The 20,374-nt window shown below is 38.9% G+C and overlaps 1 protein-coding gene across 1 annotated transcript in view; it reads right to left on the bottom strand.

Annotated features, from left to right (window-relative positions):
• Window positions 1-20,374, bottom strand: part of LOC126277878 (engulfment and cell motility protein 1) — a 58,023-nt gene that overhangs the window by 35,375 nt on the left and 2,274 nt on the right. Inside the window, exons 2-3 of the mRNA XM_049977405.1 lie at window positions 18,040-18,378; window positions 9,776-10,021 (exon numbers count right to left, since the gene is read on the bottom strand). Of these exons, the coding sequence (XP_049833362.1) occupies window positions 9,776-10,021; window positions 18,040-18,378 (585 nt within the window). The remainder of the gene's footprint in view (window positions 1-9,775; window positions 10,022-18,039; window positions 18,379-20,374) is intronic.

The raw sequence follows: 20,374 nt of genomic DNA, 5'->3' as shown, positions 1-20,374 counted from the left end.
ATTGAATGGACGTAATGTTGAAAAATAGGGTTTTGTAGCCAAAAGTGTGAGGAATAACATGGTGCAGTGGAATCGTCAACAAAAACCAACCTACTCTCAGGGGAAAAATGTGTTGCATTACTTAATGAACATCCCTCTCACTTTGACAAACTGTGATACCATTTGACCATCTGACTAATTTCAGCCTCGTACACATGTGATTTCTAACACTGCAGTTCAAGTGTTGTTAATTCCGAATTTTTTCACTGTAGTTATGGGAAATTAACAATGTCAGTATATCTTATGAACTGTGTGACAAGAGTGTATTGAACAAAGAGCGAATACATGATTTTTAGGGTCTAACTTTGGGAATGTAAAACTTGTGCGAAAGTAAATTCCACTTCCATTGGATAGCACAGCTACGATGGATGCAAATTTCTGAAATTGTGGTAACAACAGGTACATCAACATGAGATACCAAAACAATTGATCAGCTTGCTCCTCAGCAGATACATTTCCTCCCAGCTACTCCAGTTTTAATAATGCACAAGAGGACTGAGATAGCATTACATTTCCGAACAAGTGATGTTCAGTGCTCACAACGGCAGTGGGCTTTTTTGCTATCCAGTACTCCCCTAGTTGTATTATCTCGTGTAAAAACTGGACCTGCTGGTAGAATCCTCAGTTACCTCTTTCAGACATTTATACTTTGTTGACAGAATGATCTATTATATTAAGCAACTGTCCCAGAACCTGGTCCCACTTGCAGGCTGCTTATCTAACAGCTTCTAGAGGGCGCAAAAATTTGATTTTCGATACTTCATGTAATTAATAGTCATATTTAAAATGCTGCAATAAGTTACTCATTAAGAGGTATAATCTTATATTAAAACTTTAACAAACAAGACAATGTTACAGCTTGAAACTGTGTGTTTGTCTTGAAGCACAACTGACAGTGCACAAATACCCAACTTTATTCATCCTACACTTGACAATGAAAGCACTTAGCAACCTTCAACAAACTTTACACATAATTTCAAACATTTATGAAAGGTTTTCACACTGGAACCCCCCCCCCCCCCAAAAAAAAAAAATCCTCTAAATGTGTTTAAAGGGAAACTTCAACATCTGACATGACTTTTAATTTATTACTTCTTTACTACCCACTCTATTTGCAACACATTTTGCAGACAGTATCTATGTATATCACTTGATGTACCAACAAAAGTATATCATTGTACAACACACAGTTCAGGAGATATAATATCATAAACATTGAGATATGTGAAAAACTTGCATTTGCTTAATATGGAATGATAACCATGAAGACTGTATTCATTCAGTGTTTCATGAGCGCACTTAGTGACTTTCAACAAACTTTAAGCATAATTTCAAACCTTTTTTAAATTTTTCTACTTAGATGCTTGACATCAAATATGTTAACACATCTGTAAAGTAATCAGATGTTTGAAGCTGTTATGCAAGAGAGTTTGATTCTTTAAAGAACTGGGCATTTACTGGTTTCCTACTAAAATGTTTGTGGTCACAGCTTGGTTAGAATTTCTGCAACATTGCAAACCTAAACCAGACACAGGAAGCATCAATTCATGGTCTGTAAATCTTCATGGATTTCAAAAAATGGTTCAAATGGCTCTGAGCACTATGGGACTTAACATCTGTGGTCATCAGTCCCCTAGAACTTAGAACTACTTAAACCTAACTAACCTAAGGACATCACTCACATCCATGCCTGAGGCAGGATTTGAACCTGCGACCGTAGCAGTCGTGCAGTTCCGGACTGAGCACCTTAACTGCGAGACCACTGCGGCAGGCCTTCATGGATTTAGTAGAAAATGTAACCTTACAAGTACTTGTGCCTATCATTCACAGAAAGTTTAATTTTAGTTGTAAATATTTGTCATGTATTATTGTTTTCCTGTGATGGTCTACATCCTGGAGGACCTCGTCACTACGGATCAATTGGAATGAAAGTAAATCTAATCTAATCTAAAAACGGACTCTGTCATTCATCATGCCTCTGAATACAGATGAATGCAAACAGGCCTACACCAGTCTTATCTGTTGTTAGCAGAGGCGAAGCATGTCAGTTGTACTTTTTAAATTTCCCTAACCAACCACTAAATGTTTTCCACTGACTTTAAAGTACCTACAATAACTACAGGAACAACTGACAAAGTGCAACAAAACTTTCCTTCCAATTTTAACACAGAAAATATTACTTGTGTAACAGTGATCGCAGAAAAAAGCATGTTAAAAACAAAAAAGGTAACATGGATGTCTCGCCCAGTGGCAGCCAATCAGCCCTGTTCTACTCCACCTCATGTTGTTCAGACATATAGGATGTAATGTTTACAATTAATACATAATTAGCCTGACTATTTCAGTTTACATCCATCATTATGATACCAAAAGCTAAAAATGTTTTCATAAGGGACACGTAGTGGAAGTTCAGTTTGCACCCAGCTATGTGTTCCTACAATCCAGATCAACAACATTACATGAAGGGATTGTATAGTGGTTCCACAACAAATGCTGTTACACAAAGAAACCAGGAATGCCAATATAGTGTCTGCCTCTGTGATAAATCAATCTAATTACTTTAGTATTGGTGTTCCACCTTTGGACAGTATGCATTTCAAATTTTTGGACTTCCAGGTGTCATAAAATTCTGTTGTTAGACGAAACAGAGCTCTCTAACAAGTATAAGCAAGTGACAAGGACAAGGCCATTTCTTGTGACCACCATCAGAAGAAAATATTTTTGTACTTGACAATACTTGTTCAGCTTATGGTTTTCCTATTCAGCACCACACTGTTAATATCATTTAGCTTTCAGTGCTATGTGAAGAAATTCACACTTTATGTTCCCAATTTGTGACATTATTTGAGACTGGTCTATGACAGTCATAAATTTCAGACAACATTGTTTGAAGGTCACAATATTCTGTTCGCCCTTCTGGATGAAGTGAAACTGAAATTAGACAGGCTGGAACAACAGTGAATTCTTTTGTCTATTTCCTTTGGACAATGGGCCTCTCCCTTAGTGGGTGTACATAAGCCTGGAACATTCCACTCAAGTATGTCAACTTTTAACTTACTGTCTGTGACCAAATAGAAGTTGATGAACTTTTTTACAAATTAGCAAATGATCAGTTATTTATAATAACTGACCTGGCAGAGGCTATTTACAGCTTGCATAAGCCAAAAAAATTGAAGAAACTCTCGATATTAAATACACCTGTCAATCCTTATCGAATTAATAGGTTGCCATCTGGGGTCACAAGTGAATCTGCTAGTTTCCAAAGGTTTTTATAACAGCTGATAGCAGATATTCCCAACGTGTCAATTATCCTGATGACCTCATGATTACAAATCATATAAACAAGGAACATTTCGGAAATTTACATCAGGTTTTTGTGGCTCTGTCTGGTAGGGTCTATGTGATTTTTCTAAATGTTAATTATTTCAATCTTCTGTCACTCACCTAGAAGATGTCCATATTAAAGAGGGGACTATGTTGAGGCAATCAAAAATATGCCAGGTCTCAAATATGTGAGGACCTCCAGGTGTTTCTCTGTGAAATGCTCAGTGAAGCATGCTAGGGCTTACAGTAATAGATGACTGGCAACACTCACCAGTCCTCAGTTCATGACAGCCAGGATTGCCAAGCCCATACCAGCAAATAAATGCTGTACTTCCTGAGTGAATGCTCACCATTTAGAATGACCTCATTCAAACGGGTTGCTGCAAGCAGTGAATACACAGCAACTCCAGTCAGGGGGTCACAACAGTATCTTAGCGAGCCAATTTAAGGTCAAGTGGTTGCAGGCTCACTCTCACTTTTGTTTGAAAACAAATGCATTGCTTTCCGGCAGTCTTCCTACCACTACTAAATTCTAATTAGGCACACTGTGATATCATTCAATCAAGTGACTGATTCCAGGCTCAACTCAAGTCGCTTCCACCAACACTATTCAAGTGGTATTAAATCTAATTGTTTCCATTGTAGTCTTAGATAATTCACGAGACTGGTAACGCATGATCTATGTGTCACTTTTTTGTGTTTCAGTGTAGTCAACTAAGTGTTTGTAAATGACTTTTGCGATCTAAATTTGGGACTAAAAAATGGGCAGCAGATCATCTTTTGTTTAATAATAACGCTTCTCAATTCATCAAACATTCTTGAGATAATATTATGAAGAAGAACAATGTAAGGCGTAAAAACAGTCAGGGTATACATCAACAGAGAGAAGTAGCTGTTAAGATACTATTTCTGTACATTGTATTACCTACTGGATGACATCTGTTATTTGCACTGATATACTCCCTTTTCATAGAACATAAACATAAGGGAAAATATTTATTGCTTGCTTAGGAATGCAAAACATTCAAGAAGCCAAAAAACATAGTTCTAGCTCATTACATCAGCATAAACAGCTGCTGGTTAACAATTTTCAAAAATCAGCAGAAATTTCAACTCTGCCCAATTTTAACTCAGTCAATGTGAAATGTCAGCTATCTTTATTGCATCAAAATATTCGAGGACTGAGAAATAAAATTAATGAATTAATTATCTGCACAAATGAATTTGAGTCCTCAAATCCAGCTGACATAATCAGCCCCTCTGAACATCATGCGACTTCTGGTATAGAACTTTTAAGTGTTACAGGATTTAGGTTAGCATCTCACTTTTGTAGAGCAGAAATGGAGAAAGGTAGAGTTGCCATGTTCATCAGGAACTGTCATAAATTTAAGAACATAGGCATTCATAAATTTTGCCTAAAACAGCATATGGAAGCATGTGCAACAGAAGCAGAATTTCATAAAAACTCCTTCATAATATTAAGTGTATATGAGTACCCGCAGCTAACTTTAATCTGTTCATAAACCACCTTGAAGGTGTACTGGCCCATTTAACAACCAAAAACAAAGAAATAGTGGTTGCTGGTGACTTCAACGCATATTTCCTTAAAGACTCTCCCCAATAAGAACTTATTTGAGTTAGTAACATTATCATTCAACTTAATTCTCACTGTAAAGTTCTCCACTAGGGTAGCCAATTGCTCCCAAACAGCCACTGATAATATCTTTATGGAAAAGTTCAATGAACAAAATATATTACAAAACCAATAGTCAATGATCTCTCAGAGCATGAAACGCAGTTCCTTCCGTTAAATGTTAATACTGAACAGGATATAAAGTATGTTAAATCTGAACTCAAGCCAAAAATTGATTATTTTAGGGCACTCCTCAGAGACGTTCACTGGAGTGATATTTACAGTTCTCATGGCATGAATGAAAAATATAACACTTTTGCTAGTGCTCACCTTATTTGAACACAGTTTTCCCCCAAAACTAACCAAGGTTAGAGCAAAGTTTACAAAGAAGCCATGGATTACTCAAAGAATAGAGGTATATTGTAAAACAAAAAGAAAACTATCTGTCAATTCAAAACAGTTCTGATGTTCACGCAATAGGACATTATAAGAAATAATGAAAAATATTAAAGACTGTAATACAGACATCAAAGCAAATATATTGCATGAAAAGATAGTCACATCAGATAACAAAATAAAGATAATATGGGATATAGTGAAGGATGAGACCGGTAGATCCAGACATGAAGAGGGGCAAATAGCATTAAGAGTAAATGATACATTGGTGACAGATGTGTATAGTGTTGCAGAACTTTTTAACAAACATTTTATAACTGTTACTGATAAGATGGGGGTTGTCAGGTTCTGTAGATGGTACCATGGGATACCTCAGACCAGACATTTCAAGTAGTTTCCATAATATGAATTTGACCCTCACTACCCCAGCATAAGTAATGTCTATCTTTCAAATCCAAAACATCTAGTGGCTATGGTGAAATATCAACAAAGTTAATTAAAGAATGTGATTTTGAGTTTATTAACATATTAAGCTGGCTGTGTAACCAGTCTTTTATAGGTGGAATATTTCCTGAATGGTTGAAATATGCTGAAGCTGAGCCACTGTTTAAGAAGGGAGATAAAGAAATAACATCAAATTTCTGTCCAATTTCACTTTTGGCAGCATTCTCAAAAATTTTAGAAAAGGTAATGTACAATCGGCTTTATAACCATCTTATCACATATAACATACTGTCAATGTCGCACTTCGTATTTCTAAAGGGTACTGATATTGAGAAGGCTATCTACACACACATTAAAAGTGTACTTAATTCATTAGACAAAAAATTACGGGCGTTTCACTGTGTAAATCACAATATACTCTTAAATAAATTCGAATGTTATGTTGTAACAGGAAATGCTGCAGAATGTTTCAAATCTTATATCTCTGGCAAGAAACAAAGGGTGTTATTAGGAAAGAGACATGTACTAAGCCATCAGGCATTCACAAGTATTACTAATGTTGTGCCTTCTATGCAAATAAGCTTTATTTAAAAATTATTATCTCTTTGCTGTTGCAAGTTCTACTGGGATTTCAGATGTCTTCAAGATAAGTGACCATCTCTGTTCTAAATGTTGAATAGTTGGAATGCTTCAGCTTGCTAAGATACAGTCAACAGTAGAGATTGAACTTTAATTACATTTACAGGAACCAGGCCATTTATTTTGTTTTCCTATAAGGGTATAACAAAAAGATGTGTCCAACTTTCCGGAAACATTCCTGACGCATAGAAGGGGAAAATTTGTTATTTGGAAATGGGTCTGGAGATGTTTTATTTACATGTCAGACCTCATTTTCTACTTTTCTTCATAATCACATTAACCATGCAAAACACACAGAAACAGAATGTACTGACATTACATGAAATGTTTTCTTACATGAAACGTTCAAAATATTCTCTTGGTTACAGACTGAAACACTTTCCTAATTGAAATGTTCTTGGGCTGGCTTAGTGATTGTTATGCCGTCATGTTGTTCCACCCAGGCTCAATGGAGGAACTTTTCATGCTTTCTTAGAGATTAGCCTACCTGTTCTTCTAGAACCAACTAGAATTTTATTTGTGCGGGCATTTGCAAGCCCTTGTGTATGAAACCCAGGAACAAGGTATACAGTCTTTGTACCTGCAGTGTGGAAGGCTGTGAAACATTACTCATTCCCCCAGGAATACATCAGCATATCAAAGATTCAATGTGATGGTGGGTTTATGCATGTATCTCTGCTAACAGAGACCGAGAGTATTTTGAAAATTTCATTTAGGAAGGTGTTTCATACAGTAACCAAGAGAGTATGTTGAACATGTCACTTAAGGAACCACTTCATGTAACACTGGTACTTTCTGTTTTTGAGCGTTTCCAATTATTAATCTGGTTATGAAGAGAGGTAGAAATTGAGCTCTAACATGGAAATAAAACATTTTCAGACCCATGCCCATATCATACTTACTTTCTCTATATGTGAGGAATGTTCCCTGGAAGTCTGGACATACCTTTCGTTACAGCCTGTATATAATCATTGTTGTTGTTGTGGTCTTCAGTCCTGAGACTGGTTTGATGCAGCTCTCCATGCTACTCTTCATCTCCCAGTACCCACTGCAACCTACACCATTCTGAATCTGCGTAGTGTAGTCATCTCTTGGTCTCCCCGTACAATTTTTACCCTCCACGCTGCCCTCCAATACTAAATAGGTGATCCCTTGATGCCTCAAAACATGTCCTACCAACCGATCTCTTCTTCTGGTCAAGTTGTGCCACAAACTTCTCTTCTCCCCAATCCTATTCAACACTTCCTCATTAGTTATGTGATGTACCCATCTAATCTTCAGCATTCTTCTGTAGCACCACATTTCGAAAGCTTCTATTCTCTTCTTGTCCAAACTATTTATCGTCCATGTTTCACTTCCATACATGGCTACACTCCATACAAATACTTTCAGTAATGTCTTCCTGACACTTAAATCTATACTCGATGTTAACAAATTTCTCTTCTTCAGAAACGCTTTCCTTGCCATTGCCAGTCTACATTTTATATCCTCTCCACTTCAACCATCATCAGTTATTTTGCTCCCCAAATAGCAAAACTCCTTTACTACTTTAAGTGTCTCATTTCCTAATCTAATACCATCAACATCACCCGACTTAATTCCACTACATTCCATTATCCTCGTTTTGCTTTTGTTGATGTTCATCTTATATCCTCCTTTCAGGACACTATCCATTCCGTTCAACTGCTCTTCCAAGTCCTTTGCTGTCTCTGACAGAATTACAATGTCATCGGCGAACCTCAAAGTTTTTATTTCTTCTCCATGGATTTTAATACCTTCTCCGAACTTTTCTTTTGTTTCCTTCACTGCTTGCTCAATATACAGATTGAATAACATCAGGGAGAGGCTACAACCCTGTCTCACTCCCTTACCAACCACTGCTTCCCTTTCATGTCCCTCGACTCTTATAACTGCCATCTGGTTTCTGTATAAATTGTAAATAGCCTTTCGCTCCCTGAATTTTACCCCTGCCACCTTCAGAATTTGAAAGAGAGTATTCCAGTCAACATTGTCAAAAGCTTTCTCTAAGTCTACAAATGCTAGAAACGTAGGTTTGCCCTTCCTTAATCTAGCTTCTAAGATAAGTCGTAGGGTCAGTATTGCCTCAGGTGTTCCAACATTTCTACGGAATCCAAACTGATCTTCCCCGAGGTCGGATTCTACTAGTTTTTCCATTCGTCTGTAAAGAATTCGCGTTAGTATTTTGCAGCTGTGACTTATTAAACTGATAGTTCGGTAATTTTCACATCTGTCAACACCTGCTTACTTTGGGATTGGAATTATTATATTCTTCTTGAAGTCTGAGGGTATTTCACCTGTCTCATACATCTTGCTCACCAGATGGTAGAGTTTTGTCAGGACTGGCTCTTCCAAGGCCGTCAAGAGTTCCAATGGAATGTTGTCTACTCTGGGGGCCTTGTTTCGACTCAGGTCTTTCAGTGCTCTGTCAAACTCTTCATGCAGTATCATATATCCCATTTCATCTTCATCTACATCCTCTTCCATTTCCATAATATTGTCCTCAAGTACATTGCCCTTGTATAGACCCTCTATATACTCCTTCCACACTTCTGCTTTCCCTTCTTTGCTTAGAACTGGGTTTCCATCTGAGCTCTTGATTTTCATACAAGATGTTCTCTTATCTCCAAAGGTCTCTTTAATTTTCCTGTAGGCAGTATCTATCTTAACCCTAGTGAGATAAGCCTCTACATCCTTACATTTGTCCTCTAGCCATCCCTGCTTAGCCATTTTGCACTTCCTGTCGATCTCATTTTTGAGACGACTGTACTCCTTTTTGCCTGCTTCATTTACTGCATTTTTATATTTTCTCCTTTCATCAATTAAATTCAATATTTCTTCTGTTACCCAAGGATTTCTACTCGCCCTCGTCTTTTTACCTACTTGATCTTCTGCTGCCTTCACTACTTCATCCCTCAAAGCTACCCATTCTTCTTCTACTGTATTTCTTTCCCCCATTCCTGTCAATTGCTGCCTTATGCTCTCCCTGAAACTCTTTACAACCTCTGGTTCTTTCAGTTTATCCAGGTCCCATCTCCTTAAATTTCCACCTTTTTGCAGTTTCTTCAGTTTTAATCTACAGGTCATAACCATTATGACAACATATAAAGCAAGAAAGAGAAATATGCACTATACTGAACAGATTGACATAGTATCAGGTGTACTGCACAATAAATATCATTTCATAAAACAAGAGCTAGAAAATTCTCTGAACATGCTGAATTAGGAAACAAAATGGCAGCACAAACACAGAGTAACTGGAGAACAGAGAAGCATTAGTACCTTAACAAAATCTTCTGTTGTTGCACGCATCTCTTTCCAGGTCTTGTTTAACAGCACAATACAAACGCAGAAAAATTCTTCAAAGGGATGATCATGTGTGAAGAACATTGGATGAAAATTTTGCCCCTGTTCACTAGGTGGTTCTCCTATTCGTAGAACTTCACACAGCAACTTGCACAGTTCCACACTTGTACGACCAAATGGGCATTCATGTTCATCTGCTCGACATGAGTTCTCTAAAACCACCTGGTGAGAGTAAAAAATTAACACAAAACATCTCAGATGCTTGATACAGAAGCATTTAATTGCAAGTGAAATGCAGAGCAGTAACATGAAATTAAATGCAAAGTCAATGTTATGCTATCCGAGTAACACATCTTTAAAAAAAGAACTTTGCAGATAACACTGTCATAATTTATAGTTTATTGTTTTCCCTGTTTCTTACTTCTATAAATCATTTTGAAAAGTAATCTTTAACACCAACACCTTTGAAACATGTACAGCCTAGCTGTAAACCAGTGACCCAAGCGAACATCCAAGACACTTAGACCCATTCCACCAATGTCAAGCAGACATCTAAATGGCATGCTGCCATGTTGGTTTCACATTTATGTGGCTGCTGTTGCACACAGAATGGGCATGATATGATAAAGCCCATCAAGTTATTCCTTCCCAGCCTCTCAGCACAGTCAAAAAAGAAAACCAACATGAACAAATGCTAGCATGGGTTTTAGAGGAGGATGGTTGGTTGGTTGCTTGGGGAAGGAGACCAGACAGCGTGGTCATCGGTCTCATCAGATTAGGGAAGAATGGGGAAGGAAGTCGGCCGTGCCCTTTCAGAGGAACCATCCCGGCATGTTCCTGGAGTGATTTAGGGAAATCACGGAAAACCTAAATCAGGATGGCCGGACGCGGGATTGAACCGTCGTCCTCCCGAATGAAAGTCCAGTGTCTAACCACTGCGCCACCTCGCTCGGTTTTAGTGGAGGAATTTCAGCAAATAATGTAAGGAACATAGTGATGGATTACTCTTACTTCAGCTTCGTCTGTAAACTGGCAGTTTTCTAACATATAATTTTTATTGAGATTGTTATTACTCCATTCACTGTAAATAAATTTTTGAAAATGGTGCACTAAAACATCTTTAAAAGATTGAACAACTTCTTTACCATATTTATGTTCTTTCTTGTTCATGTTTTGAAATGATACGATATACTCCTTGAATACAACAGTCCACAACTTTTTTGTATGAACCCTGTCCCGAATTCCTCTCCTGTGTCAAACTCTTCATCTCAGAGTACCACTTGTAACTTATTATTTGCTCAATTATTTGACGGATATATTCCAATCTCTATCTTCCTCTGTAGCTTTTACCCTCTACAGCACTCTGTAGTACCATGGAAGTTATTCCCTGATGTCTTGTCAGTGTTTTCCACATATACCTCTCCGCTCCAATTCTGCACAGAACTTCCTCATTCCTTATCTTATCAGTCCGCCAAATTTTCAACATTGTCTGTAGTGCAGCACCTCAAATGCTTCGAACCTTTTCTGTTCCGTTTTTCCCACAATCCATATTACACTATCATATAATGTTGTGCTTCAAACTCACATTCTCATCAATTTCTTCCTCAAATTAAGATCTTCGTGTAATACCAGTAGACTTCTCTTGACCAGAAATGCCCTCTTTGCTAGTGCTAGTCTGATTTTGATGTTCTCCTTGTTCTGTTTGTCATTGATTATTTTTTGCCTAGGTAGTAGAATTCCTTAACTTAATCTGCTTCGTGAGATATTAAATTTCTCGGTGTTCTCATTTCTGCTACTTCTGATTACTTTTGTCTTTCTTCAATTTACTCTCAAACCATATTCTGCACTCATTAGACTGTTCGTTCCATTCGGCAGATCATATAATTCTTCTTCACTTTCACCGAGGACAACATTGCTGTCAGCAAACTGTATCATTGGTATCCTTTAACCTTGGATTCTAATTCCACTCCTGAACGTTCCTTTTATAACCATCACTGCTTCTCCGATGTATAGATTTTTCCTCAGAATTTCAAACATCTTGCAACATTTATTTGACATTGTCAAATGCTTTTTCCAGGTCAACAAATCCTATGAAGAGTCTTGATTTTTCTTTAGTCTTCCTTGTGGTATCAACCACAGCGTGAGAATTGCCTCTCTGGTGCTTTTACTTTTCCTAAAGCCAAACTGATCATCTACCACATCCTCAATTTTCTTTTCTATTCTTCCGTATATTATTATTCTCTGCAACATGGATGCACCAGCTGCTAAGCTGATCGTGCCATAATTCTACACTTGTCTGCTTTTGCAGTCTTCAGAATTTTGTGGATGATATTTTCCGAAATTCGGATGTTATATAGCCAGACTCATATATGTTAACACCAACATGAACAGTCGTCGCTTCCCCCAATGATTTTAGACATTCTAATGGAATGTTGTCTATACTTTCCACCTTATTTGATCTTAAATCTTCCAAAGCTCTGTTATATTCTAATTCTAACACTGTCTCCCTTATCTCTTCTAAATCGACCCCTGCTCCTTCTTCAATTACATCAGACAAATCTTCCTCCCCACAGAGACCTTCAGTGTACTCTTTATACCTATCTGCTCTCTCCTCTGCATTTAACAATGGCATTCCTGTTGCACTCTTAATGTTACCATCCTTGCTTTTAATTTCACTGAAGGCTGTTTTGACTTTCCTATATGCTGAGTCAGTCCTTCCGACAATCATTTCTTTTTTATTTCTTCACATTTTTCATGCAGTCATTTTGTCTTAGATTCCCTGCACTTCCTATTTATTTCATTCCTCAGGGTCTTGTATTTCTGTATTCCTGAATTTCCTTGAACATTTTTGTACTTTCTTCTTTCATCAATCATCTGAAGCATTTCTTCCATTACCCATGGTTTTTTTCAATGTTGCCTTCTTTGTACCTATGTTTTTCTTTCCAACTTCTGTGGTTGCTCTTTAAAGCAATGTCCATTCCTCTTCAACCGTACTGCCTAATGAGCTGTTCTTTATTGCAGTATCTATAACCTAAGAGAACATCAGTACATCTGCATCCCACTTCTTTGTGTAGTGTTTCTTCCTTGGTAATCTCTTATACCTCATCCAACTCTTCATCACTACTACATTGTGATCTGAGTCTATATCTGCTCCTGGGTACACATTACAATCCAGTATCTTATTTCAGGGTCTCTGTCTGAACATGATGTAAAATAACTGCAATCTTCCTGTAGATCCGGACCTTTTCAAAGTATGTCTCCTCCTCTTTGTTTCTTGAACGGAGTATTCACGATTATTTGCTGAAATTTATTACAGAACTCTATTAGTCTCTCTCCTCTCTCATTCCTAGTACCAAGCCTACACACTCCTGTAACACTTTCTCCTGCTCTTCCCCTGTACTCACATATCAGTCCTCCATGCCTGTCAGATTTTCATCTCCCTTTACATACCGCATTACCCTTTCAATATCCTCATATACTTTAACTATCTCTTTGTGTTTAGCTTGCAACATCAGGATGTATACCTGTTGTTGGTGTCAGTTTGCTGTCGATTCCAATGAGAACACCCTATCACCGAACTTTTTCACAGTAACGCACTCTTTGCCCTACCTACCTATTCACAATGAATCCTACTCCTTTTATACCATTTTCTGCTGCTGTTTGTAGTATCCTATACTCATCTGACCAGAAATCCTTGCCGTCTTTCCATTTAACTTCACTGAGCCCCAATGTATCTGGACTGAGCAATTGCATTTCCCTTTTCAGATTTTCAAGCTTCGCTAGCACGTTCAAGCTCCTGACATTCCATGCCTCGACCCCTAGAATGTTATCTTGTACAGTGTTACCATATTGATGATTATTCAATCTTTTTCTCATGGTCAACTCCCCCTTCGCAGTCCTGTCCCAGAGATCCAAATGGGGGACTATTCCAGAATCTTTTGACAATGGAGAGATCGCAACGACACTTTTCAATTACAGGTATCTTGTGGATACACATTATTTCTCTTTAATGCAGCAGTTCCCATTGCCTTCTTCATCCTCATGCTGTGATCATTCCAGATTCTTCCACCTTTTAGGGGCAATTTCCCACCCCAAAGACAAGAAGAGTGCCCTGAACCTTTGTCCACTCCTCTGCCCCCTCTAACACGGCCATTGGCAGAATGAGGGTGATTTCTTATGCCAGAATTCTTTGGCCACCAATGCCGTTCATTATTCAAATTTAACTGATGGTGGAGTTTAAACCCAGGACATATGACATTTTGATTGCTAACCAAAGGCGCTACCTCTAGATCACAAACAAAATGAATTTCTTAATGTCCTTTTCCCAAGCCATGAGTAGGTTTATGAGAAGAAGTTACAAAAACAAAAAGAAAGGTAAGTGACAGCAGAAAGTAGGAACTGATGTACAAGCTACTGTTGCCTGTCAGAGTGCAACGTGTCTGAAAGATTGGAAGACACCAATGTTTACTGAGCTCCCACAATTCCTCATTTAATAATGCTACTGGTACAGCAGCCGTCCACTGCTATGAGAGTGCATTGCGTTCCATGGCTGCTGTGTACTGTTCTGATATATATAGTAAGCAGCAGCTGACACCTGGCCCATCAGGTGTACACACGACAATTCAAACAAGTAATCTACAATATTAAAACTGAAAAATCCAAATACTTGTTGAAGAAAACACGCAGAACACTTAAGTTTGTACCATCCAAACAGCACAGTAATGTTAAATCTCAACAGTGATTACAAAATATGAAAACAAACAATACACAGCACTGAACTGTATGCTGACTAGTTCTAAAAATATATTTTCCCAGTTACCTAGATAGAAGGGAGAGTGACCAAATTATGTGACAACCACAGAGCTCACTTTTGTTACAAGAATACTGCTTGAAAAATAATGGGACGAAAAAAAAGTCACTCGTATTGTGGAGGTATATGACCACATAATACAGCACATATGGAAATTTGATTTTGACAGGAATTGCTCTTACCGACTGGGCTGTCTAGGCACAACACAAATCATCAGCAGAATAAACGTATCTTCCAAATCGTACCACTCTATTTATCAGTTATTTTAGAACACAAATTTGCTACCCATAAACATCACATTTCACAAAGCATAACTTGATCCAAATGTGAATGGTTTTGAAAACAGCTACACTGACTTCACCCACCAGAAATTATCTAAGACGTGTTACATGAAATTACTCTGGTTTTGAATCAAAAACACTAGAAGAAAAATGAGGAAATAAAACAGAAGTCTCATTTAGAAAGGGACCTAGTTGATATATTCCAAGACAGCAGTGACACGGTCATATGGAAAGAATGGTTTTACATAAATCCTCAAACAATATTTGAAAAAATCTGGAGGACATTGTGATACCTGGGACATACAAATCTTCAAAGACAAGAGACACTCAAATAGTAATAATGTCACATGAGAAGAAGGATTGAACTGTCTGGGAGATCTTCATGTACAACTGCATCAAGCTTGCTAGAGAGGAAAGAATGGACAATGGTAGTGGTGATTTAACTCACTCAAAATTAAAATCTACCCTAGATAAAATAGAATTCGTAACAAATAATCATAGAAAGTGAGTCAATTGTAGCAGCACCAACAAGCACAAAAAGAAGAATATTCACAAGTTGTGGTTTGGGAACATTTATAAGTAGTGTACTAGCTTAAGGGAGACACTCACAATGCAAATACACTCCTGGAAATTGAAATAAGAACACCGTGAATTCATTGTCCCAGGAAGGGGAAACTTTATTGACACATTCCTGGGGTCAGATACATCACATGATCACACTGACAGAACCACAGGCACATAAACACAGGCAACAGAGCATGCACAATGTCGGCACTAGTACAGTGTATATCCACCTTTCGCAGCAATGCAGGCTGCTATTCTCCCATGGAGACGATTGTAGAGATGCTGGATGTAGTCCTGTGGAACGGCTTGCCATGCCATTTCCACCTGGCGCCTCATTTGGACCAGCGTTCGTGGAGACCGCGTGAGACGACGCTTCATCCAGTCCCAAACATGCTCAATGGGGGACAGATCCGGAGATCTTGCTGGCCAGGGTAGTTGACTTACACCTTCTAGAGCACGTTGGGTGGCATGGGATACATGCGGACGTGCATTGTCCTGTTGGAACAGCAAGTTCCCTTGCCGTTCTAGGAATGGTAGAACGATGGGTTCGATGACGGTTTGGATGTACCGTGCACTATTCAGTGTCCCCTCTACGATCACCAGAGGTGTACGGCCAGTGTAGGAGATCGCTCCCCACACCACGATGCCGGGTGTTGGCCCTGTGTGCCTCGGTCGTATGCAGTCCTGATTGTGGCGCTCACCTGCACGGCGCCAAACACGCATACGACCATCCTTGGCACCAAGGCAGGAGCGACTCTCATCGCTGAAGACGACAAGTCTCCATTCGTCCCTCCATTCACGCCTGTCGCGACACCACGGGAGGCGGGCTGCACGATGTTGGGGCGTGAGCGGAAGATGGCCTAACGGTGTGCGGGACCATAGCCCAGCTTCATGGAGACGGTTGCGAATGGTCCTCACCGATACCCCAGGAGCAAGTGTCCCTAATTTGCTGGGAAGTGGCGGTGCGGTCCCCTACGACACTGCGTAGGATCCTACGGTCTTAGCGTGCATCCGCGCGTCACTGCGGTCCGGTCCCAGGTCGATGGGCACGTGCACCTTCCGCCGACCACTAGCGACAACATCGATGTACTGTGGAGACCTCATGCCCCACGTGTTGAGCAATTCGGCGGTACGTCCACCCGGCCTCCCGCATGCCCACTATACGCCCTCGCTCAAAGTCCGTCAACTGCACATACGGTTCACGTCCACGCTGTCGCGGCATGCTACCAGTGTTAAAGACTGCGATGGAGCTCCGTATGCCACGGCAAACTGGCTGACACTGACGGCGGCGGTGCACAAATGCTGCGCAGCTAGCGCCATTCAACGGCCAACACCGCGGTTCCTGGTGTGTCCGCTGTGCCGTCCGTGTGATCATTGCTTGTACAGCCTTCTCGCAGTGTCCGGAGCAAGTATGGTGGGTCTGACACACCGGTGTCAATGTGTTCTTTTTTCCATTGCCAGGAGTGTATGTTGTCTGAATCAAAAAATAATGTACATAACAAGAATCAAATTCCAGGTTTTTCAATAATTACGTGCAACCAACTGACAGTCAAGACTAAACACCATAAGAAACCAGGTACGAATGAAATTGTATCCCACAGAAAGAAAGACAGTTATAGTGACGCAACTCTAGCATGTTATTAAGGAAGTGACTGATTCCACCGTGTTGACTGACCCTCACATCATCAATATGGTGGAAACAACCACGTCCAGTGTATACAAAATAGTTGCAATGTCACTACATTTACATGCCAACAAATGCAAACAAGAACAAAAATGACACAAGAACTTGTCAATCCAACAATAAAAGGAAACTAATGGGACAAGTGTGGGAAACAGAGGATTTAGGAGAAGCTAAATATATAACAACACAAAACACTGCACCAACCAAAAATATTATTAAAAAAACTCAACTCACAACGAAATGCTACAGCCACACAACCAACAGTAACTGTACACTTCAGTTGACCTATATCTCTCAAATAAAGTCCACGATAAAAACAACAACAACAACAACATCTCCAATTCGAAAAAGCAGAATTGGACATTTTCCTTGACCTATATAACAGCCATAAACTTCTCACATCCACATAACTCACAAAACACCACCAAAACAAAAACCCCCATGTTCACAACATCAATTAAAATACAACCAAAATGCCATAAATATAAAACACACAAAACATAACAATTACCGCAAAACACACACACATGACAATGTACCAAACTAAACGGACCCAACAAAAACACCAAACACATACACAAAAGAAAAAAAAAACATACTAATTCATTGAAAACAAGGCAAACACTTCCAAACCGCATTACAACACTGATTACACAGACAGACAAACAAAACCACATCACCACAGTCATAACCAAGACTCAAATGAACCCAATGTTAAACTCAACACACAAACATCCACCAACACTGTGCCATAGTGATGCCACACACAATAAAACCATTACATCACAGGACAAAGCAGACAGATGGAATCGATCGGTTCCAATGACCCATACATACAATAAAGGGAAATTACCTTCACATAAATCTAAAAAACATAATATTGTACAGTAGCTGTCTGTACCTTAGTATAACTCTCCGTATGGTTCCGAGCAAAATAAACCATGCAATCCAATGCCAGCATTCCAGGAGGAGTTTCCATAAAATCCAAAGCTGGATTAATGTCATGCTTGAAGCCAAGCTTCTTGTAGTCCTTTGCAAAAACTCCAAGTTGACGCCTTGATGCCAAATCACCACCTCCAGAATTTCCAATATCTGTATCAAATGCAATTCGACGCAATTCTTTAATTTTGTCATGTGCGTCCTGATCCTGAGAATCCATGCGAGTATTCATACGATGCTCCAGCAGGCCCAAAGTTAATGTTTGGAGAACGTACAACTGATGTGCCATTTCTGTTCCTACCTGAAACAGAATTTTAAAGGTGAATTATTCAATGATCCTGTGACCTTACAGAAACAGGCATGTCAATATGTATGTGTTAGCAAAAATGTATGTTCCTTCTTGATTGCATAACAAATCTGAAATGTTTTTTGTGTGTATGCGTGTGTGTGTGTGTGTGTGGGGGGGGGGGGGGGGAGGTTGCTTGGGGCTTAGGTACTGATCTTCCGTTTAATGTTTTTAAAATTTTCTTGTGCAGATTACACATTTGGTAAATCGTATATTTAATTACTTTTGTTTTTCATGACTATATACAAACTGTACCAGGTAACATAAACAGAGAAGCACCAAAGAAGAACCATGTGTTTCAGTGCGGGTTCATTTAGCAAATGTGAGAACATCAAGGAGATACTCATCAGACTTCAGTGGAAGTCCCCATAAGAGATACTTTCTGCACCAAAGAAAGGATTACCATTAAATGTCTAAGAGTTTATGACACAAGATGAGTTCAGAAACACACCACATCATCCTAAAAAGAAGTTAATGCTCTCATCAATCAGAATATTGGTTTGGGCGCCACTGTGCTTTACTAGGCATGCTCCTGTTGTAAGTAGTAAGCTGTTGCCTCCAACCTTTGAACTCACTTATCCAGCCAGTTATAGTGAGCCCTACAGTTTAATGGAGACTCTGCAAACATCAGTATGATGAAGCACTTATCACATTAACAAACCTTCCCTGAGGTGGAAGAAATGATAAGTTACAAATAAAAAACCAAAGACTCACCATGGATCAAACTCAAGACCTATGTATACACAGTCGAGTACTTGACCACTGTGCCACAAAGCTTCAAATACCACTTCGTGAAATAACCGAAAAAGGAAAATCTGAGACAGCTAAACTTACAGATAAATTTACCAACAGTCATTGTTTCCACACATTATATTCGCAAAAGTTGCAGGAAAGGCACCATGCCACACGCTGCAATGTGGCTTGTGGGGCATAGATGTATACATAATTAGGAGCAGATGTTACACATAACATCTCCGAGTTAAAAAAGGGGTAGGGGTGTTGGTAATCACGGAAGCTTAATGAATGTGTTATACCACACACACAGATAAGAGCTACTGGTTTAATTAGAAGAATAAGAGTTGGAGTTGGTACCAGTGACATGCCTTAATCTCAAAGTTTAAGAAATTGGCATGTTCTGGTGAGAAAGCCAAAATTGTACCTTCTCCATTTGTTAGGGTGGTAATAGACTGGAGTTTTTCATAAAAAGTGATATATGAGAATGACATAACTATGAATTTTGCTGGGTCACCAATCATAAAAAATAAATTGGTCAGATTGTTTGCATTTTTTTGACACAACATGAACTAAAATTACATTAACTGTAAATGTACTAACAACAAAAAAGGGCTTACCTTTTAAAACAAGTAGGAATATGAGACTGGAATCTTACAGCATACAGAAATCTCTATCCAGTCCATATAACCTTATGACAGAGAACCCCAACAACAGACTAATTCTTCTGACAGCTCAAGCCAGAAGGTATTATTTAGATGTCAACTGGCTAAACATTTGCAACACAATGCCACAACCTGAGTAACTTCTGAAGTACAACAATGGGATTCTGAGTTAGAGATTCTTACTAGCTACCATATAGGCCTACTATCACCCAACTGGCTACGAGCAACACCAACAACTTCCCAACATCAGTAAGCATTGCAAAGAGCTCCCGGCAATGTGCACTTTAGCCAGTGCTATACTGTGTTAATAAAGTATCTCTAATCCAATTCCACACAACTGCAGGAAGATAACATATTAATACATATTGTATGACAGTTTAAACCTGAATTCAACAGAAGCAGCTTTGGGACAGAACAGTTTGTCCAAAAGGAAAGTAAATCACATACAATATGTATTTTGTACTTATCTCAGTGGAGAATAAATTAAAGCCATGGATAGAAGTTGTCACAACATGAGATAGTGTTTAGACAAAATTACCTGTTGTAAGTGCACT

This window comes from Schistocerca gregaria, chromosome 6 (assembly GCF_023897955.1).
Source record: "Schistocerca gregaria isolate iqSchGreg1 chromosome 6, iqSchGreg1.2, whole genome shotgun sequence".
Lineage (NCBI taxonomy): Eukaryota > Metazoa > Arthropoda > Insecta > Orthoptera > Acrididae > Schistocerca > Schistocerca gregaria.
Note: the sequence above shows the minus strand (reverse complement) of the source record. Positions and strands in the feature narration are given on the sequence as shown.